This window comes from Homarus americanus, unplaced genomic scaffold, assembly GCF_018991925.1.
Source record: "Homarus americanus isolate GMGI-L3 unplaced genomic scaffold, GMGI_Hamer_2.0 scaffold7626, whole genome shotgun sequence".
Lineage (NCBI taxonomy): Eukaryota > Metazoa > Arthropoda > Malacostraca > Decapoda > Nephropidae > Homarus > Homarus americanus.
The window spans coordinates 18,066,967-18,089,918 of record NW_024718273.1 but is presented as its reverse complement, the minus strand read 5'-3'; the positions used below and the strand labels follow the sequence as shown (position 1 = coordinate 18,089,918).

Here is a 22,952-nt window from a genome sequence, read left to right as displayed (position 1 = left end):
TATATATATATACAGTATATTTATAACATTTCTTTAATCTTAAATTAAGCCAAACCTTTAATCATTTAAGCTAACAATATTCGACTGGCTAAAAGAACTGTATGCACGCCGGCCAGTCTTACCAACTCGATAAATTGCCCCTTTCTGTATTTGTTTGATGTTTCATAAATTTTAAATATTATTATATAGTATTATATAGTAATATTTTATATAATATTATTATAATACTATATATGAAATTAACATAAAATAATATTACCGACGTAGTTATAACGAAAGAGAAGGGGAGGGGGGTGGGGTAACAGTGTGTGGGTGAGGCTCTGAGTCATCCTGAGGTAAACACAGTGTCTGTCACTAACTATGGCTGACCCTAAATATGCCGGACTTCCTGGAATAGTAAGTTGATATAGTGTTGTTCACACAGACATTGAGATTCATTAGATTGACCTATAGACGAGTATGTTGAGAGGAAACGATATCCCTCGAAGGTTTATGTTAATATATGGATTGATCAAGACCGCCGCCCCCTGTGGTAGACGATCCCAGTATGGCAGAGTTTATACCCTCTTATTTATCCTCTTTGGCACTGGTCGGCCTGCTAGCTGGCCTCTCACTTAATATGTTCTCCTGTGGAAATACTGGAATACATGCCATGGATGGTTTTATTTGGTAATATTCTGGAAGGGTACAAGTTAACCACTCGTGCCAGTGAGTAAAGGATTATCCTTCCTTCCTTCCTCTCAATACTAAACTATACAAACCTACTAAACAAAACGTAACCTAACCTAACCTAATGTAAAATTATAATAATAATAAACTTCCATTTTTGGATAGGTAGGGTACATAAACTGTGCATTTATGTACTGTAGTTGAGCATGAATATAGACGAATGAAAACCATATAGATATACAGTGGGAGTACATTACAGTGCTGTATAGTTTCCTATGTGCGAGACAATGCAGGTACAGTTTACGATATCCAACAAAGCTGTCAAGTGCTTATTTCCAGGAGGGTCTTGTATAATGTGATAATGTAATAATACGTACTAACTCTTGAGATCAGGTTAGGACCTTTTTGGCTTCCTATAACTCTGATTTCTCATAAGTTATTAAGTTTGCTCAACACGGATTTTCCCAACATTGTACATATACTGTACAAAGTTATCCAAGAACATAGCCCTCATGTATAGCACAAGACTCTACAGTATTATGCTAGGTTAAAGTACAAAGAACAAAGTGTAATTATCCTTTTGGGATTTCACAGTCAGAAAATGTTAGTTAGATATGATATAAGCATAATTTTTCATTTTTATAATGAGAAGACATACTGTATTTCAGGTATATGACCAGCCTGATGTGTTCGAGACTTGTGACCTGCCAGAGAGTGAACAAGAATACACTGTGAATGATGGGGATGATACCAGCAATGCAGTGGAGACACTCCATATATCTGCTGATGAAGCTCACTCTCATTTTAAGGGCAAGGTAAGTGTTGAAGTTTGTGCTTCTATGCTGTGTGTTGTAACCCAGTCATCCTAAAATAACGGGAAAAATGGACAATTGCAGATATGAAAGCCCATTTTATGGCTGAAGGAAGGACATGTGACGAGCAACCAGTAAGTATCTGTGATCTAATACTGTACAGGTAATGTAATACAAAACCAAAAATGGTGTCGTGAATCGTACTGTACATGATCTGTGTTGATGCTAGTGGCCAGTGTTAGGTTTTCATCAGCTGTCCAATTGTCTTCTTTTGATATTAAACCTTTAAGAAAATATCCCTGAAGCAAATTAAAGCTTTTTGTGCTTTTCCAAGAAATGAAGTTTTAAAAACATACTTAATGGTCTGACACAAAAGACCTGACTGGTTGGGTAACTGGCCAATAGTTGAAAGTTATGGAGAGCAATAGCAAATATCCACAAGATTGAAGTAAAACTGTGTAATTCTATAGTAAGTGTAGCTAACATAGACTTTGCAGTGTCTTGAAGGGTTGTGGTCCCCATCTTTTGACATGTATGAGGAACTTATCCTTGTGATTGCTAAGGGTTCCTCTCAGCTGAATAAAATTGTCTGGTATTAGACAATCAAAATCCTTAAAACTTATTCATAGCACTCAGAGGGTTACTTATGATTGCCTTAATTGGTGGCTGAGGATTCACCCCCCTCATGTGTGCAAAAATAGAAAGCAAGGAACATGACAGTCTCAAATGATGGACGCCTTCCTACATCTAACTTATGCTGATTATGGCCGCTGGTGGTTAAGATAGATGAGTTGTAATAATTGATAATTATTAGTGTTATCCATCAAAAATGAATACTGTACGTATAAGTTTTAAGCCCAAGTTGGTACCTGTAGTCTATACTGTATTTAGTGGTTACAAAAATTCATAAATAAATTAGAAAGATGACTAAGAATAAAGGATGTTGGTGAAAGAGCAGTACTGTACTGTACATACAATGCTTGCCTCACAACATTGGGGCCTGAAGTTGATCCTGGGTGGGATGTAAGCAGTATGTTGTTCCGTGCAACTATACATAACTGGGTACTGTACAGTAGTTCGGTTTTCTCTTTTACCAAACCAGGACTTATGAAGGAGAAGCTCATCAGGAACAATGGGTAGATTAAATAAACCAATGGCTTTACTTTTTCTGATACCATGGTCAATCCTTTAATTAATGTAAATCAGTTAAATAACTGCTAGAATATATAAGAAATATTAAATTATGTGTAATAGATGTATGAAATACTGTACTGTACTGTGTTTTGAAGATAGTAATTAGTATATTATCTTTTATAGGTTCTGGATGGATCAAATGTTGACTTCTCAGATCGAATTTCTCTCTGTCATCGGCGTGGTTTTGATGCAAGGTGAGGTTACTCTTTATCTTGTGCCCTAATTATTTTGTGATTAATTTTGAATGCTATCCAGACCATTAACAGTAGCAAAGATTCTAGCAGCTCAGTATACATTAGCTACCTTTTATTTTTAAACACTGAACTGTATTTTTGGCTCAAAAATTTGTAAATTTAACTCAAGAAGTTCATATATAAGTATTTAAGTTGAAGGTACAACTGTATTTTTTTCTGACTGGAAGTAATGAAATGACCTCAAGAAATATTTGGGAAAGATATGTTCCTGTGAGAGATGCCCACCCTTGGGTACATCTGATTGAGCCTGTCATCCCATGGAAACTAACTTTCTCACCTTGTGGAATAAAATTTGGTCCCTCGGTTAACGAATGGTTTGATTAACGAAATTTCGGTTAACGAATTACCTCCCATAAGGATCTTCAATTCGGTTAATGAACAAAACTTCGATTAACGAAATCCTTACGACAAACATGTTTTGTTGTGAGCATCAGCTGATCAGCGGATGGGCTAGTCTGCCAATTCAGTAATCTGTTCTATGTTTACATTTGTTTCCAGTGGAGTAAATATCAAGAAAGTTGTGCTCTATAATATTTTTGCATTTTTTATATTAAAATTACTAATCATTTTAAAATTGAGTTAACATACTAATAATATATGCAGTACAGGGAACTACAGTCGACCCTCGTTAATTCGGACCCCTTTAATCCGGATTTCGGATAAATCGGACGAAATCTGAACTGTCCATATCAAATTTCTGGTTCTGGGATTGTCCCAGTTGCAATTGGGGTTGCAATTTCAAATTCTGTGTCACTACTAAGATATAACAGTCTCTGGTGCACTCTAAGATTAAGAGAAAACGGACGACTCAGGAGTGCTGAAGTGAGAGAAAATGGACTCCTATGACGGGGCACTCAAATAAACATACACATAGCTGTATAATGCAATATTAACCCCTAAATCGGTTAATTCGGACAATCGGCTAAAACAGACACCCTTCCCCCCCTATTAGTCCGTTTTAACGAGGGTCGACTGTAGTTTTTTTTTTGCGCCCATCAGCCGCTTGACTCACCCACCAGGCGTAAGTTTGGCTTTGTTTACAGTGAAGTGAACATCGATTTTGTTGGTGTCTTGAATATTTTTGCATTTTTACATTAAAATTATTGGTCATTCTGAAATTTAGTTAACATATTGATAATATACAGCGCAGTGCAGTGTTGCTTTAAATAAAATAATCTTGAATTACACCTAGTGAACTTAAAATTTTATTGGTGAAATTACTGCATCAAGCATGGGTACCCTGAAAGGTGATTTCTCCTCCATCCCCACTTCCTTCTCTTCTCCCTTCTCCTCCACCCCACTTTTAATTCCCATCATCATCATCAACCAAGAACCTTCTACATACACACCTCAAAGTAAGTGTACTTTACTGCATTTTTTTTTACTTTGTATGTACTTTTCTGTGAGCTGGAACCAATTACCCAATATCCCATTGAAACAATGGTTTCGGTTAACAAACGACTATGAAACGAATTGTGTTCATTAACCGAGGGACCACTGTACTTTACTGTAATGTACTCTCTTCTTTTTTTTGTTAAATTACTAAGTTTATAGGACAACATTTTCCTTGGGAATACACTACAGTAATCAAAAATGGTCAATTCCATTCAGGAGGGAGGGGAGGGATGCAGGTACAGGACAATGTTGACAATATTGTAATTTAATTAAAAAAAAATATTCTATCTGTCTTCAATAATTAGTTTGTAAAGAATATTGAGAAAAATTAGTTTATAGTTTTTCAGGAGAGTGAATGTTCAAATCTGACTTAAAAATCATAATTAGAATAAAAAGAACTTCAAACTAATACAGTACCAAGCAGAGTCCAGGCATGTGTAAGGTTGGCTGCCATGAATATTTTCCCTGCAGTACATTTTATTAAGAAATTATTAGTATGTACAATGTATTTTATAAATGACTATTTTCAACTCCAGTCCACCAGTTATGTAAATCTATAGAATATTTAGCCAAGTTGTTGGTCCATGGGAGGAGGTTAGACGTGTGGGTGATAGGCTGTGCGGGGCTCTGTTGTGGGCAGATTGGTATTACAAATAATTTTAAGCATATAGGCAGGTCACGTTACATAGGTTATAAAGTTATCAAGCTGATGGGGATGATGGGATATGCTGTCCCGATGGTTCTTTTTGACATGTTTCATGAATGTTGTACCTGCCGGGATATTCATAATATTTAACATTTACTTGTACAATATACATAGAAAAATGGTCCCAAATTTGTCCAAAGGTTCAGAAATAGAAGAATAGCAGTAATAATGTAATCTTGCCACAAACTGTTGCACACTCCTTGGGCAGTGGTAGGCAGGCCCGGATTATGGGGAGGGTGCGCACGGGCCCCCCCACATCTAGGGCCCGTCCACAACATTGTAATTTTTGTTTAAAAAACCTTTACCACAGAGCGATAAACAAGTGGAACAGGTTGCCTAACACTCGCTGTGCACCACTTACCGTAACTCCACCAGGCCGCTACAAATATTTCCTAGTAAAACTCATGTTTGGTGAACTGATTTAACTTATTTAACAGAGATTATAATAAAATAATAAAAAGGCTGTATAAATGAGTGAACACTACACCACACAAACTTCTTCAAGATCCAAAACTAATTCTTCAATCAGCACTAAATTTGCTGGTTTCCATGAAAGGTTTTGTTGAAAGAAAGCGAGACAGTTTGATGCCTATGAGGAAAAAGACAAAGATCTAGCAAGAAGCACCGAGTTTGTCCATTCAGGTCGTCAGAGGCGATCAAACGTACGGCTCGCTCCCCTGGATTATGGACGTTCAAGTGAAGTGGATCTCGGTCCAAGAGACAATTTCCAAAAAACCGCTTCCTCACAGTCATTGATCACCTAGTGGTATCCCTAAACGAAAAAGATTTCTGCGTACACGTTGGTGAAGGATCGCTTCGGCTTTTTAAGCAATCTGGAAACCATGTCGGCTGATGCCATTCATTCTGCTTCCGAAAATCTTTTGCAAACTTATGGAAAAGATATTGATGAAAACATCTCCAATGAAATGATTCACTTCTCGTCTCTGGTAGAGTTGTGTGCAAAAGCCACGGATGAGCCCAATGAGTGGTTTTATTTCAGAATTATAAAGGAAAACGATGACTTACAATCAGCATTTCCAAATGTAGAAACGGTTTTGAGGATATATCTGGTGTTAATGGTCTCTACCGGGGAGCGTTCCTTCTCAAAAATGAAACTGATCAACAACAGGCTGCGGACCACGATGTGCCAGGAGAGACTCAACAATCTGATGCTGTTAAGCACTGGGTCAGACATTTCAAGAAAACTTCCATTTGACAATGTGATACATTTATTTGCTAGAAAAAATGACGAAAAGTGCATTTGTAAATGAATGTATACGCTTTCTTTGAATGGAATAAATAATTTTTAAATGTGTCATTATTACTAGATTTTATTGTTTCTATTGACCGTGGATATTACCTATATTTATTTTCAGTTGTCAGCAGGGGGCCCCCCCACTGCTAGGTGTTGCCCAGGGCCACCCAACCCCTTAATCTGGTACTGGTGGTAGGTCCTGCCTTTGATGGTGGAATATATTTACTGTAGTCTCTTTCTCAGCCATTTCATTGGGATTTCGTGCTCCAATCCTTTGTGTTGTTTCATTTAATTATTGTTGTGGTAAGTACAGTGCCCCCGTATAATTTGCAGTCCTCTATTATTCGCGGATGACACCCTGGATGTATCCAAGAATGTCTAGGGGTAATTTTAAATTTGCTGGCATTTTCGTGGCCAGGACAGGGAGCCATTCGTTCTAGAAACAGTAATTTCCTTTACCTTTATTGTATATGTGTAATAATAATAATAATAATTAATGGTTTATTGAAAGAGCATAGCAGCCAGAAGGCTGAAAATAAACAGTTACATAATTGGAGAATGGGTTTCGATTTACAAATAATATACAAGTAACATAAGTGATACAAATATGATATATAATAACTAGATGGGGAAAAGCTCAAACTACAGGGCATTTCAACATAGTGACAGTGCAAGAAGTAGGATTTACTGGGAGTGAATACACTGGTTTATGACAAGTTATTGATAATTTTTACAATGGTTGGGACTAGGCTGTTCTTATAGCGATCAGTTTGTGCACGTATGGGCTGGATGCGGTTGTGGTGTCGAACAGCAATTCTCGGGCTAGGGATCTCAGGTGGTAGTCGGAGCCGGTGTCGAGGATGGTGCAGAAGCTTTTTACCAAATTTGCAGATGAGGTCGTGGTGATGGTCAGTGAGAGTCGAAAGGGTCAGTGTGTTGAGCGCTTCTTGATATGTGGAGTAGGAAGGGGAGAGAATAATCTTGCATGCCCTCTTTTGCACTTTTTCTAGGTGTTTATGTTGTGTGTGTGTGTGTGTGTAGAAATACATACAAATAAATAATAATGGGAAAATTGTCTCACAAATAATCAGAAAAAATTATTACAAATGTCGAGTCTACCCTCGAGTCCACTCCGTGCTTTATTAATAACAAAGCACGGAGTGGACTTGAGGGTAGACTCAATATTTTTAAGACATTTCTTTCTGATTGTATATATGTACAGTATTGTATTGTATATGTGGGTGTGGGTGTGTGGGTCGGTGGGTGTGAAAATAATAATGGGAAAATCCTCTCAAATAATCATATTTTTTTATTTTTTTTTTAAAATGTTGATTCTACCCTCAAGTCTACTCCGTGCTGTGTTATTAATAGAGCACGGTATGCACTTGAAGGTAGACTCAACATTTGTAATAATTTTTTCTGATTATTTGCGAGACAATTTTCCCATTATTATTTATTTGTATGTGTGTGTCTATACTGTCAGAGGACACACACAAAGACTAAGCGCAAAGAAAATGCGGCAGCAATGAAGAGAAGACTGACACTGTGGCAGAAGGGGGCCCTTGATGGTCTCCTATGTGAAGCAAGAACACTGCAGGAGAGACTAAAATCTGCAGGAGACGGAAAGCAAAACACCGATGATGCTGCAAGGAAGTTTGGAAACAAAATGCGTGTGGGAAAAGTGTCTTTGGCGGTAAGATCTCTCACAGAGGAATCCACCGGTGGGGTCCTGCCAATAAACAGAGAGACATTAAAACATTTGAAAGAAAAACATCCCTCTGCAAGTGATGACAAAGGCATCAGGTTTCAGGGTGCCTATATCCCACCAAATGCTGTCCTGTTCGAGAAAATAACAGGAAGGATGGTGTGGAAAAAGGCACTGAAGACTCAGGGAGTTGCCGGCCCTTCAGGTCTGGATGCAAACGGATGGAGAGTCATCCTCAGCACTAACAAGTTTGGCCCCGCAGCAAGTGATCTCTGCACGGCCATTGCCGTCCTTGCAAGAAAGCTGGCATCCTCATGCTGCCATCACCTTCATGCTCTGACAGCCTGCCGCCTCATTCCCCTGGATAAGAATCCAGGATGTAAGCCAATAGGAGTAGGGGAAGTGCTTAGGCGAATCATCGGAAAATGCATAATGGAGGTGGTAAAGGACGATGTCAGGGCAGCAGCAGGGAACCTGCAAGTTTGTGCAGGCCAACAAGCTGGAGGGGAAGCCGCCATTCACGCCATGAGAACGATATTTGAGCAACGTCATTGTGAGGCCGTTCTCCTGGTCGACGCTTCAAATGCATTCAACATACTTAACCGCAAGGCCGCACTGCACAACATCAAGATCAAGTGTCCAAGCTTTGCAATGTACGTTGAAAACTCCTATAGGAATCCATCAGACCTTTATATAGTAAACAACAAGGCCCTACGAGGTGATACCATCTTACAGTCAACCAAGGGAACAACACAGGGGGACCCTGTTGCAATGGCAATGTATGCAATAGGTCTATCAGTGCTACAACAAGAAATAAAATTTGAAACAACTGGGGTCAAACAAGTGGCGTATGCTGACGACCATACAGGAGCAGGAAAAGTGGAGGGCATCAAAAAGTGGTGGGACTTGGTAACATCGCGAGGTCCACAAATAGGGTACCACCCAAACGCCAGCAAGTCCTTCCTCATCGTGAAGCCAGAACATTATGAACGGGCAAAGGAGGTTTTTGGCGGAAGTGAGGTCAAAATAACTAAGGACGGCCAAAGACATCTAGGCGCAGTAATTGGCACTTCGGACTTCAAGACCGAGTACGTAGCGGGAAAGGTGAATGAGTGGGTTAGTGAAATCCAAGCTCTGTCTGAGATTGCTAACACAGAGCCACATGCGGCTTTTGCTGCATTCACCCATGGAGTCAAGCATCGTTGGAACTACCTGATGCGTACTATCCCTGATATCGGACTCCTCCTCCACCCTCTGGAAGAAGCTATCAGTGTCAAGTTCATTCCCAAATTAGTGAAACACACTCACTTAACCCCAGCAGAAAGAGCACTTCCTGCACTTCCATCAAGACTGGGAGGGATGGGACTAACCAATCCAGAGGAGATTGCAGCCACCGAACATCAAAATTCACTTAAGCTCACGACAGCCCTCACGGACCACATAATAGCCCAGAACGCAACAGGGGAGGTCGAGACCAGTGAAGTAAACGAGATTCGTAGGTCCATTACGACAGATCGACAGCACTGCCAAAATGATAAGTTGCAGCAACTGTTGCTGCAGGTTCCAGAAAATTTGAAAAAAAAAGTAGCTATAGCGCAGGAGGTGGGCGCCTCGAACTGGTTAACTACGTTACCGATAAGGGCAAATGGTTTCAGTCTTAACAAACAAGAATTTACAGATGCCATTGCTCTAAGGTATGGTCGGCCAGTTGTAAGGTTTGCCCTCCCAATGCGTGTGTGGCTCTTCCTATGACGGCGATCACGCCATGGTGTGCAAGAAAGGGGGCTTCATGTGCATGAGGCATGACGAAGTAAGGGACCTTACAGCAAATATGCTGAAGGAAATCTGCCGGGATGTCGTGGTAGAACCGACCCTCCTCCCATTGGATGGTGAGATCCTCCAACATAGGACGTCAAACACATCTAACGAAGCCCGTGTTGACGTCAGTGCTCGAGGATTCTGGACGCGGGGACAGCGAGCTTTCTTCGACATCAGGATTATTGATCCCATGGCCGCATGTCACCGTAACCTAGCTCTCAATGCTGCACATAGGAGGAACGAGAACGACAAGATAAGGGCATATGGAGAGAGAATCCAAAATGTTGATCAAGGCAGCTTCACTCCCCTAGTGTTCACAACCTCTGGTGGGATGGGACCAAGTGCAAGATATTTCTACGCCAGACTCGCGGAGGTGATCTCCGAACAGAAGCAGCAGCCCAGAAGTTTCGTTACATCCTGGATGAGATGTCGACTGTCTTTCTCTCTCCTTCGGTCGGCTTTGCTCTGCCTCAGGGGAATGAGAGCTTCTGCCCCAACTCCGACAACTGCCGCAGATATTGACTATGAGGCTACTGTCACTGAATGCCGCATAGATCTGCGGCTCAACTAATTTAACACAGATAGGATAGTTACTTATGTATTAGGATATTTAATATTAAGGTAATTAAATGGTGGCGAAGGTGTGGCTATTGGGGCAGGCTGGAGGCCACTATTAAAAAAAAAAAGTGTCTATACACACATACAGTAAACCCTCGAAGATCCGGACCCGGGAAATCCGGATTTCGGAAGATCCGGACAAAAAATTTGGAGGTTCTGGGCTAAGAATCCCCCGAGAAGTTCCCTAAGAAACATTCCAAAACCAGATCAAAGAACATTTTAGGCCCGTGGGCACTGCTTGACCCGTCAGTTGCTTGGACACAGGTGCCCGAGGAGGTGGGAAACATAAACATAGTTGACAATTGTTGTTTGTAGGACTATTATTTCATTCACTCTAATAATGATACAATGTTTCTTATTATGTTATCATAGGTAAATGTATGGTTATATATGGTAATTTGTTCATCACTACATTAGTACGGTATTTTGGTGTTTCTTATATCATTTATTATTCTCCAGACAATCGGCTTTTCCGGACAGGTGGTCCCTCCTTTTAGTCTGGATCTTCGAGGGTTCAATGTATATACAATTCAGGTAAAAGAAAAAATTGTCCTAAGGGCAAACACAAAGGGAATATACATTTCTTTGTACACAAGTAAAAAAAAAAATTAACCTCCCCCCGTTCAGCAAATGTTACCGGTATTCGCGGCCACTTTGAGAACCTAACCCCCGCGAATTTGAAGGGCATGCTGTACTCACTTTGTCTATAAGATTGCTAAGTATTTACTGGCTGTTTTTATGTTGTCAGACGAGTAGAGTGGGAAGTTGCTGGGGAGGGAGAAGAGGAGACGGTAACCCAGAAATACCAGAGGTTAAAATATGAAGTGAATCACCTAATTGAGGAACTACAGGCCATCAAAGTAAGGCATTTTCTTAAAAAAAGTTAAAGCATTATTTAGTTAATTTCTTGATGAGCTGAGATTAATGTATTCAAATGGTTATTCTGAAAATATTAGACTACAGTAAGCTCTGTCCTATCCTGGTAATGAAATTGATATACAGAAGATACTTTATACTATTTTTTAACCCCTTGAGTGGTGGTAAATGATGCCATCTAAGGTATGGTCTTAGTGTAATTTTTTATTATTTTTTTGCATGTTCATTTTTGTGAATTTGTTTAAGCCAGTTACGTCTTCAATTTTGAAGAGACAAGGGCATGTTAAAGATAATGTGGATAATTGTAATGGAAGGATGTGAGTGGGGGCTGTGTGGATGTACTGTAAGGTGATTTTTTTTTAATAACTGGGTTACAGGCACCATAATGTATCCTGTAGGTAAGGATAGAAAAGATCTACACTGTAAACTTACCTTACAGGGGTCAGTACCATGTGGAGATGGCCTAGTTTCATCAGTGGAGCTTGGCAAGCATGTAGAAGTGCTCCATCATACCCTGGTTGATCTGAAGCTGGAGGACACTCTTGGAGCTGATATTGTGGCTTCCATCTCTCAACCTCAACTAACCCTTCAAAAGTTTGTTATTCTACTTTTTGTTCAATAATTTAACTTCTCTTAATGAAGGAGAATTTTTTTTTTAATTGTTGATAAATTTGATTATAGCTACAGGAAGAGAAATTTGTTTTGTTACAGTTTTAACAATGGTTCTTTTTCTTTCTTTTCAGAAAACTTATTAACTTGTTGGAAAGCTTTAAACAGACAGGATTAGTGTCAGAGAAGAGCACGAGTAAGGAGAAACAGGACGGAAAGACATCATCTAGCGATGGAGGCAACACCTCTGTCATTACCTATGAACTTTATTATGCTCCTGAACATGCTAGGCTGAATCAACTTGCTAATGCAGCAATGCTGGAGAAGAGAATAGACCAACTTGAAAGTTTAATTGGAAACAACCCAGATAAGCTTGTGAGTCTTCACCAGTTTGGATACAATTTAGATTGGATGGTGAAACTGTGAAGTATAAGATGGGATGGTGAGGTCTTTTGGAATTATAGAGATAATGTTTGTGAAGGAAGACTAACATGACTTTAGGAGGTTAGTGGGAAGAACATAGAACTATATATTTACAATATAGTGAAAAACAAAGGTCTTCATTGAGTCACTAGAACTAAGTTAGCCGGCAGGCAGCACAACCTTATAGGAGAAAAACAAGGTTTTGCAGCCTAGGTTGTAGGTCTGGGTAGACTGCATCAGATGCAAGTGATCATGAGGGTAAATCAATCTTTCAGGATTCATTTCAGACAGAAAGTTGTCTCTTTTCCTTTCAAATTTCAGTTTGTTAACATTTATTAATTAGACAGGAAATAATTATCTATTTTTGTCCATTGGACTCTTCTAGCTTATTACTGTGTTTGTTCACTTGGACAAATGCACCCAATCATAGATTGAGGTCCCCATTCCTTGGATGATTTTGAGAGTAATGAGGATTGGTCTTTGACTCTAAAAAGGTTGCATATTAACGGGAAGAAAGTCTGGGTTTCTCTCATGTTCCTCAGGCAAAGAGGAGACAAGCTCAACAGGGGTGGATCCAGGGATATCAAAAGGAGGGGTCCAAGAAGTTGTGGGTGGGGGAACATGGTGAGCACAGTGAGTCCACCCAGCTGAGTGGTTTTGGGGGGGGTGCTGGAAGTCCCCCAGAAATATTTTGGAAATCTTACCAATATCCTAGGCATTTTGAGGCCATTTTGAAGCCATGTGCATTTGATATTGAGAGATATTCTGAAGTCAATAGTAAGTACTTTTTACTAAAAGAAAATGCCTGAGTACAATACTGCATTAAAGCAAAAGTAATGGAATTTTCTGGTGAAAAGGAGGGGGTGGGAGGCCGTACCCCCCTTCTGGATCTGCCATTGCTCAGAGGGAGGAATATTTTGGTACAGTAGTGCCTTGGCTGTGGGTGTAAAAAGAAGTGGGATTCTCTTGGAGTCTTTCTTCATTGGAAGTTTTTAGGGAGATGTTTCTTCTCAATACAAAATTCTCTTTTCAATTGCAGCTGCACACAATGCTGGGACATTCTCGTGGAGTTTGTCTAAGGGAGTCTGTCCAGAGGTGAGGGTGTTTGTGATGCTGAATAACTGCCATCTTTAGCACCCATTCCTCAGTAGAATTTAATGTGGGTAGAATCGTTTTCTATGGATTGGAATAAATTGGATCAGATTTAGGTTATTATGCTGATGGCTCCTTGTTGAAGTTGCATGTGAGGATTTGAGTTAAGCTCTGGGTGTTAGATTCCTGGGTTTGTATCGTCTCTCATCAACTGGCACAGCATTATACTACAGGTATTTCTTAGCCATTTAAGGATTTTACTGCTGGGGAGACCTTATGCTCCTCATTCTCAAACCCACAAGTTCTTTGAAATGTCGCTCCTTATCCAGACAACCTAGATGACATCAGGGAGCTGCATAGGAGTTTGATTACATAGTGATAAATCATGAGGAATTCTGTCCAATGAGGTACTTAGTTTTATGACATGTGGAGCTTTTCCCTTCACCTTATATTATCTGCCCTTTTTGTTCATCAGATATTCTAAACAAACAGACTTAGATTATAAGCAAGGAATTGATCCTGATATAACATTTTATCAAAACTGGATAAAATTAATGGGATTCCACCCTCCTCCCTGTAGAGAAGTTGGTTTTGCTACCCATTTTGTAATTGAGCATGAATTGAATATTGGAGAATGGGGTTGTATATACTGTACTCTACTGTGTGCGTGTTAAACATGGCTTATGCTGCCTGGTCTGTTGTTTACATGAGACCTGACTGAGATTATTACTGTATTGTAAATACTGTATACTCTAGCTGTACATACTGTATAGTATTGTTATTGTAATTTAGATTTTATTATATTTATGATTACAGTGAAGTAGTCACTACAATATCTGACATTGAATTTAGTAAAGAAAGTAAAGTGAACATAGGAAGGTTGAGAAGTTTGGGGGGCAAATTTTTTCCTGTAAGAATGTATCTTAAATATGGTAATGGTTGTCTGTGGTTCAATATGTTTTTTTTTTATGTTTTTCATGAATTCATCGACATTATAAGAGAGAAACCCCCTATCTTTTTTGGTGCTTTCTTAATATTTGTGCTGCCAAACACTGCTTACAGGAACATATCCGAAATTTATGTCATTAAGTCCGTGATAAAATAGGGTTTGATTTGTTTTGTATCGATAGAGGACTTGCTGTATATGTATGTTAATGTTTGTGTGTTTAAGAGGGTATCTGTGCAGATCTGTGTACAGTATTCACTTATAGCTCGTGGGAGTTAGATAAAATGTACCCCGCAAGAAGGCAAACTCCTTGAGTTTTTCATGCTGGTCCCAGCAGTATGGAAAATACATATAAATAGCTATACAGGTACGCACGTACTGTACGCAGGTACTGTACTTATGTGTGTCTACAGTACAGTACTGCATATATTTATGTTGTACTATTCTGGATTACTAATTGTAAATTAGGTTAGATTAGATTAGTTTTCAGTTATTAAATGGGAGATTTCAATTCCAAAGCAGCTTACCAGTACAGGGTTAGGAGATGTATCACACACCTCCACATTATTCTGACATGCACACTTGCATACAACCCCTCTGTTTCCACAGTCGAGTCTCTCTGCTTGGACAAATCATAAGTCAGTCGTGGGTGCTGTGCAGGTTTTGAGTGCACGATTAGCGCTTCTTGAGCCAGCACATTTGGATCATGTAGAAGGACGATTACATGCAGTACACACTCGCATGAACTCCATATCGGAGAAGAAATCGGCTATTGAGGATGCAGACAAACAAAGCAAGGTGGGTATACAGCATTTTGTGTTGGAGACAAAATTCATCTACTCGGTGCTGGATATTGGCTTACCCATGAATTAAGTTTACCTTGGGTGTGGTAGGTTTTGTAAATAAAAGCAACAATTATTTATCATGAAGATGTTACTCTGTTAATTCATATAAAAAAAAGAAGAAAAAACTGCTGTTATCTAAGTAGTTTCAGTTAAGAAAACAATGAAAAGATTTGATGTCTTAATTCTAACTTGGGAATTACTTTTATAATACGTGTATCTTGAACTACATCTGTTTCAGGTATCCGAGCTTTATGAATTGGTTAAGAAAACAGAAGCACTTTGTTCAGCTCTTCCTGAAGTTGTGAATCGCTTGGTGTCTCTGGAGGCTTTACATGAACAAGGTTTGTAGATTAATTCACTCCTGACAAAATTTTTTATTGATAAACCACATAAACTTTGTTTAAGAAATACAGGTATACCACCGATTTTCTGGCACCTCCTTTAGTCCGGACAAAATTATGAGGGGGGCACTGAACTTCCCTCCCAGCCAGGGTGAAGCTAGTTTTAGGTTTAAAGTTTTTATCTTATAAAATGTAGCTGACTAGACTTAGCAGAATATAAATTGCATTGCTGGAATTCTTGTAAGATAGTGATTAATTTGAGTATAAACATCACATAGTTTGCACAAGAGATAAAAATTTTAGTCTCGTGTAGTACATTTGAGTACAAAGTGTGTACAGTAATGTTGCTCAAAATATGGCTTTTTCACATTTAATATTTGTTTAATTTTAGTTTCTAGCAGTCAGAGGTGTATTATTTAATTATTATTACCTGACCTCGGTTGGTCCAGCAAAACAGATAATCCGGCAAGGCTTTGGAACCAAGGGTGCCGGAAAATCGGTGGTGGACCTGTATATATATATATATTGTTTTTAGTGCCATTTTTTCCAACCCATTATTACAATAAAGCAGTATGGTATAATGTGAATTATTTTAAATCCATCAGTTTGTATGCAAAATATTTTCCTTTGCACTCTGTCAGTTCACACTTACTGAATGTTGTATGTAAATGTTAATACAATACAGTACAGTATTGGGATTTTAAAAAACCTACTAATTTTGATTATAATTACAGCGATGCAGTTCAGTGGATCACTGAAGCAATTGGATGTGGCCCAAACTCGTGTCAGTGCAGCTCTACATTCCAATGCTGATTTACTGGCTAGTGTGCAGGAGAAATTTTCTCAAAACCTTGATGTAATCCACAACAATGTTGCAAATCTTGATGCACGTGTACAGGTACTCCAGAAAAAGTAGTCAGTACAGTAATGTAATATTATTTGTGAAAATACTTCTCAGTGGCTGTAATGCACATGGTAGCTTGTTTACTTTAGAAAAGAATTAATAAATTACTATCATTTATGATTTAAGTATCTTTAGATAGTAAACATGATTAACCTGTATTTTAAGCAGATTTAATAATACAATATTGGTGATCTTCAAGTATTAGAAGACCAATGCCTTTGGATCTGCTTTTATGCATTTTTGGTTTCATATGACTAAATTGCTTATAGTAAATGTTTTATAGAACAAAGCCCAAAGATATAACTGTTAAACTATTTTGTAGGACGTACCAAGCTCTCATCTCCTTAGTGGTAAATTTGCTATGAAGTTTGGCAATCAGCATTCATGAAATAGAGAAAATTTAATGAAGTGACAAACTGCTGTAGATGTGACATATTACTTTAAGAGAGTTTTGTTATTTCAGGCTTACAAACTAGTTAATAATAGTACATGATTTGATTTTTCACATACATCATTAGAGGTATACACTGTATATTACATGCAGTACAGTATAACCTCTCTTACCCTAGAAACATGGGAACTGAAATCATTCAGTTCGCTTGAATTTTCTACTGGACAGAGGTCACGGGGGGGGAAGGATTAGGTTATGCAAGGTTTTCCTATTCAAATATTGCAAATACTCTTAAATTTGTATATAAAGTTAAACTATAAAAGAAATAACATACATAATGAATACAACTAGAGTACCATATATGAAATACTGTACTCCATTATGACTAACATAATTATACTGTATACAGTGGTAAGTAATAACAGCAAGCACAGTTCTGTATATACAGTAGTACCCACTTAATGCGGTCAATTGAACCCACAGGGTACATATGGGATTAATTCCAATAGAGACTGGCCGGACCCCCAAACTCTACTTTTTCCGACACAATACCTATGTTCTAGTAAAAATAACATCTTAATTTTATGATGGTACATGCACACAATTAATACTTAAGAGAAATAGAGAAATACAGTCGCCAAGTTAATGTCCATTCAACTAATGGACTCAACTCCCTCCCCCTCTTCTCACACTACACTTGCTGGCTCTTCCCTCTCTGAGAAATTTTGGGGGGAAAACCACTAATTTTAATAAATAATACCTCAAACTAAAGTTAGGATAATATAATTGACATTGCTGGATTCCTTGTAAGACCAGGAATGTTTTGAATACAAATGTCATATATTTTGCACAAAAAATAACATATATACTCAGAGTAAACATGTTATATTTTGCACAAAAAATAACATATTTACTCAGAGTAAACATTATATCTAAAATTTGTATGTGTAATGCAAAATCTATGATGTTTATATTCAAAATGATCATCATATTGTAAGAATTCCAGCAATGTAAATTATATTCTGGCCGGGTAATTTGTATGAATTTTATGAGCTGAAACAGGCAGGCAGGCGGGGCGAATCTAAAAATAGCGTCTCCAGCCGGGCACTCTGTGTATACATGGAAAAAACCCATGTTAAGTGAAAGTTGGCATATACGATTTAGCGAAACCGCGTTAAGCAGGGTATTACTGTATATTACAGTATTGACACACATTAATGTGAAGTAGAACTGCAGTGTTGTTTGTACATTACAGTATAAAGGAAAATTAACATTGGAGCACATTGTGCCCCAAACCCCAGCTGACCCCATCAGCACAAGAAGAGCGATTTTATATTACTGGAATTATTATTATTATTACTGTACAGGTATTGTTATTAGTAAAAAAAAAAGAGGTAAGGTTTAATTTTATTTACATTTGACAGATTGCTACCAATTTGAGTAATTTGTAGTGTGGATTTTGTTAAACCAAATTATTTTAATGGAAATTTCCATAAAATTTTAATTTGATTCAAATCTGCGCTTCAGTAATTTTGTTTATTATGAGATTAATCACATTTATATTGTAGTGTAAACATTAAATAAAAGATTAATATATTATAGTGAAGCTTTATATAAGAAAAGTTTTTATTATACTCTACTTACAGGTGTTAAGGTGATTAATGGGAAATATGTGAGGAAGATTAAATTGTTTGGGGGTGTGCCACTCCCATCTGGAGTGTAGGAAGAGGTTGTGTTACAGAAAGATAAAATTATGTTTTTATGGGTATTTTAAGTTTTTAAAAATTATTATATTATGACTGCAATGTACTTGCAATGCTTTCATGACCACAAGCCATTTTCAAAATATAATGCACTGCATTTACAGTAACTATTATTCTTGGACATATTCAACCACTGAGAAAATTACATCAATATACAGATGTACTGTACTTCACTTGTCAATAAAATTGCCAGTCTTTTCATAGTACAAGCACTGTGGAAAAAACAGATGATGTGTATGATTATTAATGTGCGCGTGTGTATTCCCTCCTTATATTTCTTAAGGCAAGTCATTAAAAATAACACTATACTGTACAATACATACTTGTTAGATAATTTGTCCATGTTGCTTTATTGTGGGAGGAGAGGTTTTGTTCTTCCAGCTGTGTGTTATTGTTCACTTTTAGCTCTGACAGTTTTTCTTTAACAATATTCATGGTATTTTTACGGTCCGTTTTCAGTGCATAACATAAACACACCGGGGAGCAAGATATAAATCACGGATGCTTAATAATTAATGGTTTTCACAGTTACAAAGTGATGATTTTCATGACACTTTTGTTAAAAAAATTTCCCAGACTTCGTGGGTACAATGCACAGATAAAAAAATAAAAATGCAGAACACATACCAGCTATCAGTTTTCACAAGTGAAGGAAATCAGTGCAGTTGGCTCAGTGTGTATCACGCTCCATTTGACATGGTTGTGGCTGGCTCTTCAGTGAGTTTTGTGTAAACACTTTAAACTTATAAAGAGCTTTATGGGCTTTCTTCTATTTTATAGTCAAAAATCTCTCCTGGACCAAAAGCTTCATAACAAATCAGGGGTCTATGGGAGAGCAGTAAGTGAGGTCACCAGAGATACCTGAAACACCCAAGACTAACACCTTGGTCACCTGAAACACCCAATACTAACACCTTGGTCACCTGAAACACCCAAGACTAACACCTTGGTCACCTGAAACACCCAAGACTAACACCTTGGTCACCTGAAACACCCAAGACTAACACCTTGGTCACCTGAAACACCCAAGACTAACACCTTGGTCACCTGAAACACCCAAGACTAACACCTTGGTCACCTGAAACACCCAAGACTAACACCTTAGTCACCTGAAACACCCAAGACTAACACCTTGGTCACCTGAAACACCCAAGACTAACACCTTGGTCACCTGAAACACCAAGACTACCTGGACTAACACCTTGGTCACCTGGACTAACACCTTAGTCACCTGAAACACCCAAGACAACACCTGGTCACAAACACCAAGACCTTGCCTGAAACACCCAAACTAATCACCTGATGCACTGGGCACCCAACAAGACCAACACCTGTAGTCACCAGAAACACCAAGACTAACACCTTGGTCATGAACACCAAACAAGACTGACTAACACCTCACTGGACTCACCTAGTGAAACACTCAAGACTAACAATTGGTCACCTGAAACACTCAAAACTAACACCTTGGTCACCTGAAACACTGAAACACCAAGACTAACACCTTGGTCACCTGAAACACCCAAGACTTCACCTTAGTCACCTGAAACACCCAAGACTAACACCTTGGTCACCTGAAACACCCAAGACTAACCCTTAGTCACCTGAAACACCCAAGACTAACCCTTGGTCACCTGAAACACCCAAGACTAACCTTTTAGTCACCTGAAACACCCAAGACTAACACCTTGGTCACCTGAAACACCCAAGACTAACACCTTGGTCACCTGAAACACCCAAGACTAACACCTTGGTCACCTGAAACACTCAAGACAAACACCTTGGTCACCAGAACTCCAAGACTAACACCCTAGTCACCAGAAACACCCAAGACTAACACCTTGGTCACCTGAAACAATCCATGACTGTCAACCCCACTGAAACACCCAAGACCAACACCTTAGTCACCTGAAACACCCAAGACTAACACCTTGGTCACCTGAAACACCCAAGACTAACACCTTGGTCACCTGAAACACCCAAGACTAACACCTTGGTCACCTGAAACACCCAAGACTAACACCTTAGTCACCTGAAACACCCAAGACTAACACCTTGGTCACCTGAAACACCCAAGACTAACACCTTGGTCACCTGAAACACCCAAGACTAACACCTTGGTCACCCGAAACACCCAAGACTAACACCTTGTCACCTGAAACACCCAAGACTACCACCCTGGTCACCTGAAACACCCAAGACCAACGCCTGGTCACCTGAAACACCCAAGACTAACACCTTGGTCACCTGAAACACCCAAGACTAACACCTTGGTCACCTGAACACCCAAGACTAACACCTTGGTCAATGATTGTAATCACATATTATTTTTTTGGGGGGATTAACTTGGATAACTAGGTAAAATATAGAGTATAGTACAGTACAGTACAGTACAGCATAACTAATACAAAATAATCCAATTTAAGGAAAATCAAAATCACTAAATTCAATGTTCCTGTATTATCTTCAAAAGACATAAATATGGAGTGTTTCTCTTATTCCACTGCCTATTTAGAGGTTGAATTTCATCCATTCCACAATCTATGCAATACTTTTATGTAAATTTTTGGTAAAATATAATAGGTAGTACAGCAAGTTGCTAATGTACATTGGTTCTGTTTGCATGGTTTTGATAAGTTGTCATTACCAAAAAAAAAAAAGAGAACTTTTTTTAATATACAGGTATGTAAGTCATTCCTGTACGATATAGTGTTGTTTTTTCTGCAATGAGAGCTAAAACAATAAAAATAAATAAAAAACCAGGAACACTGTTGTAGTGACACTGTTGTAATAATAATAATAATAATTAACGGTTTATTGAAAAAGTTCTGCAGCCCAAAGGCTGAAAATATACATTGGACATAAATGACTTATTACATACATTGGTGGTTTAACAAAAGCCTTCATTAGAGAAAGGTAAAGGAACATACAGTGAACATACAGATTATTGTAGGTGTTGAACAGCAAACACGTAGTGTAGTAACTCCCTCCCGGATGGTGTTAGGAGGGACCTCACGTGGTGTAGTAGTTCCCTCACAGATGGTGTTATGAGGGGCCTCACGTGGTGTAGTAATTCCCTCACAGATGGTGTTATGAGGGGCCTCACGTGGTGTAGTAACTCCCTCACAGATGGTGTTATGAGGGACCTCACGTGGTGTAGTAACTCCCTCACAGATGGTGTTATGAGGGACCTGACGTGTAGTAATTCCCTCACAGATGGTGTTATATGAGTGAGGTGTGGTCCCAGGCCTTCCTATCGTAGACGGATTAACACATGGCTGGTTGTTGTTGGGTCTCACTGTTGTGCCTCCAGCCACTAAATTCAAGTCAGTCAAAAAACACTGAATAATATTTTGCTTATTTTTGCGCCAATTTATCAAAAGACCTTAACTATGAGTGTCAAGTGTTTTGCAACTACAGTACAGTACTCCTGTAATTACACCTGCCAAGTTGTATACAAACTTGGTTTTACAGTACAGGAATTTGGTGAGTATCCATGTATGTGTGTTCATTTAATTGTCCATTTAGGAATTTGTTTTCTGTATTATCTTGTTTAATTTTTATCTCTTAACACTTATTTTGCCCAGGAACACATCTCCCAGTTATAAATAAGTCTATGAGAAAAATGTGTCTTCATTACACTGGTCCCACTCTGTTCTAGGAGCACATCCCCGGAGTAAATCGGCAACTTGGTGTACTGTACAGTACAGTACTTAAAATATGATTAAACTCCTGTAAGTTAATTAATTTATGCTGCAAGACTTTTCCTTTTACTGTATTTTACTACCAATTCACCGGTAGAGGATATTATAAATCAGTACAGTAGGTGTTTACCATTAAACTTAATACAGTACAGTACTGTATTATAAATGAGGGATTTTAATTATTATAAGATGAAGTATAGTACAGTACTTTATTTTAATGCTACTGTGATATTCTAGCTGTTCTTTATTACTGTTAACCAGGAATCTAAATGTTTCAAGATAGATTGTTGAACTGTAACACATTAATCCTAAGGTGAACAACAATTATGTTAAGAAACACAAATACAGGTAATAATTAATGGCACCAGACAGTACCAAAACAGCTCATCACAAGCTAGCAGAGATGCAACCATGAGCAATATATTTTTTAAAACTATATATTAGTTCTTATTTAATAACAAAAGTTTAACAGAGCCTTATTTATACATGGAAAGGTGATACCCCCACATGTACTAAATATACATAATTTATCATGTACTAAATATACATAATTTATCACTCGCCAGATATGGTGAGGAAATTCTTTATAGAAGTTGCTCGATCTGAATTTTTTGAAAGCACACAATTTAAAA

General features: G+C 38.3%; 1 protein-coding gene and 1 long non-coding RNA gene across 3 annotated transcripts; one reads left to right on the top strand and one right to left on the bottom strand.

Annotated features, from left to right (window-relative positions):
• The first annotated feature begins 297 nt into the window (after positions 1 to 297).
• Positions 298 to 17,415, top strand: LOC121859511 (dynactin subunit 2-like). The gene is made up of 9 exons (XM_042356367.1): positions 298 to 396; positions 1,338 to 1,484; positions 2,799 to 2,869; positions 11,175 to 11,286; positions 11,742 to 11,896; positions 12,046 to 12,286; positions 14,982 to 15,170; positions 15,456 to 15,558; positions 16,293 to 17,415. Exons 1-9 carry the CDS (start codon positions 361 to 363, stop codon positions 16,472 to 16,474), a joined length of 1,236 nt encoding a protein of 411 aa, XP_042212301.1. The 5' UTR covers positions 298 to 360; the 3' UTR covers positions 16,475 to 17,415.
• A 1,710-nt stretch (positions 17,416 to 19,125) lies between these two features.
• LOC121859510 lies at positions 19,126 to 20,761 on the bottom strand. Of its 2 annotated transcripts, none has more exons than XR_006087659.1 (4): positions 20,516 to 20,761; positions 20,282 to 20,365; positions 20,160 to 20,190; positions 19,126 to 19,787 (listed from the first exon to the last, which is right to left on the bottom strand). It is a non-coding gene; the product is annotated as an uncharacterized LOC121859510 (long non-coding RNA). The 2 variants fall into 2 exon arrangements; XR_006087658.1 differs by having other exon boundaries at positions 20,282 to 20,374; positions 20,525 to 20,761.
• Between the last annotated feature and the right edge of the window lie 2,191 nt (positions 20,762 to 22,952).

Bases quoted from the DNA above. Each gene is read 5' to 3' on its own strand.
- LOC121859511 (XM_042356367.1), top strand. From the start codon at position 361: ATGGCTGACCCTAAATATGCCGGACTTCCTGGAATA. The intron at 397-1,337 runs GTAAGTTGATAT...ACTGTATTTCAG, and splicing joins ATGCCGGACTTCCTGGAATA to GTATATGACCAGCCTGATGT. The intron at 15,171-15,455 runs GTGGGTATACAG...CATCTGTTTCAG, and splicing joins ATGCAGACAAACAAAGCAAG to GTATCCGAGCTTTATGAATT.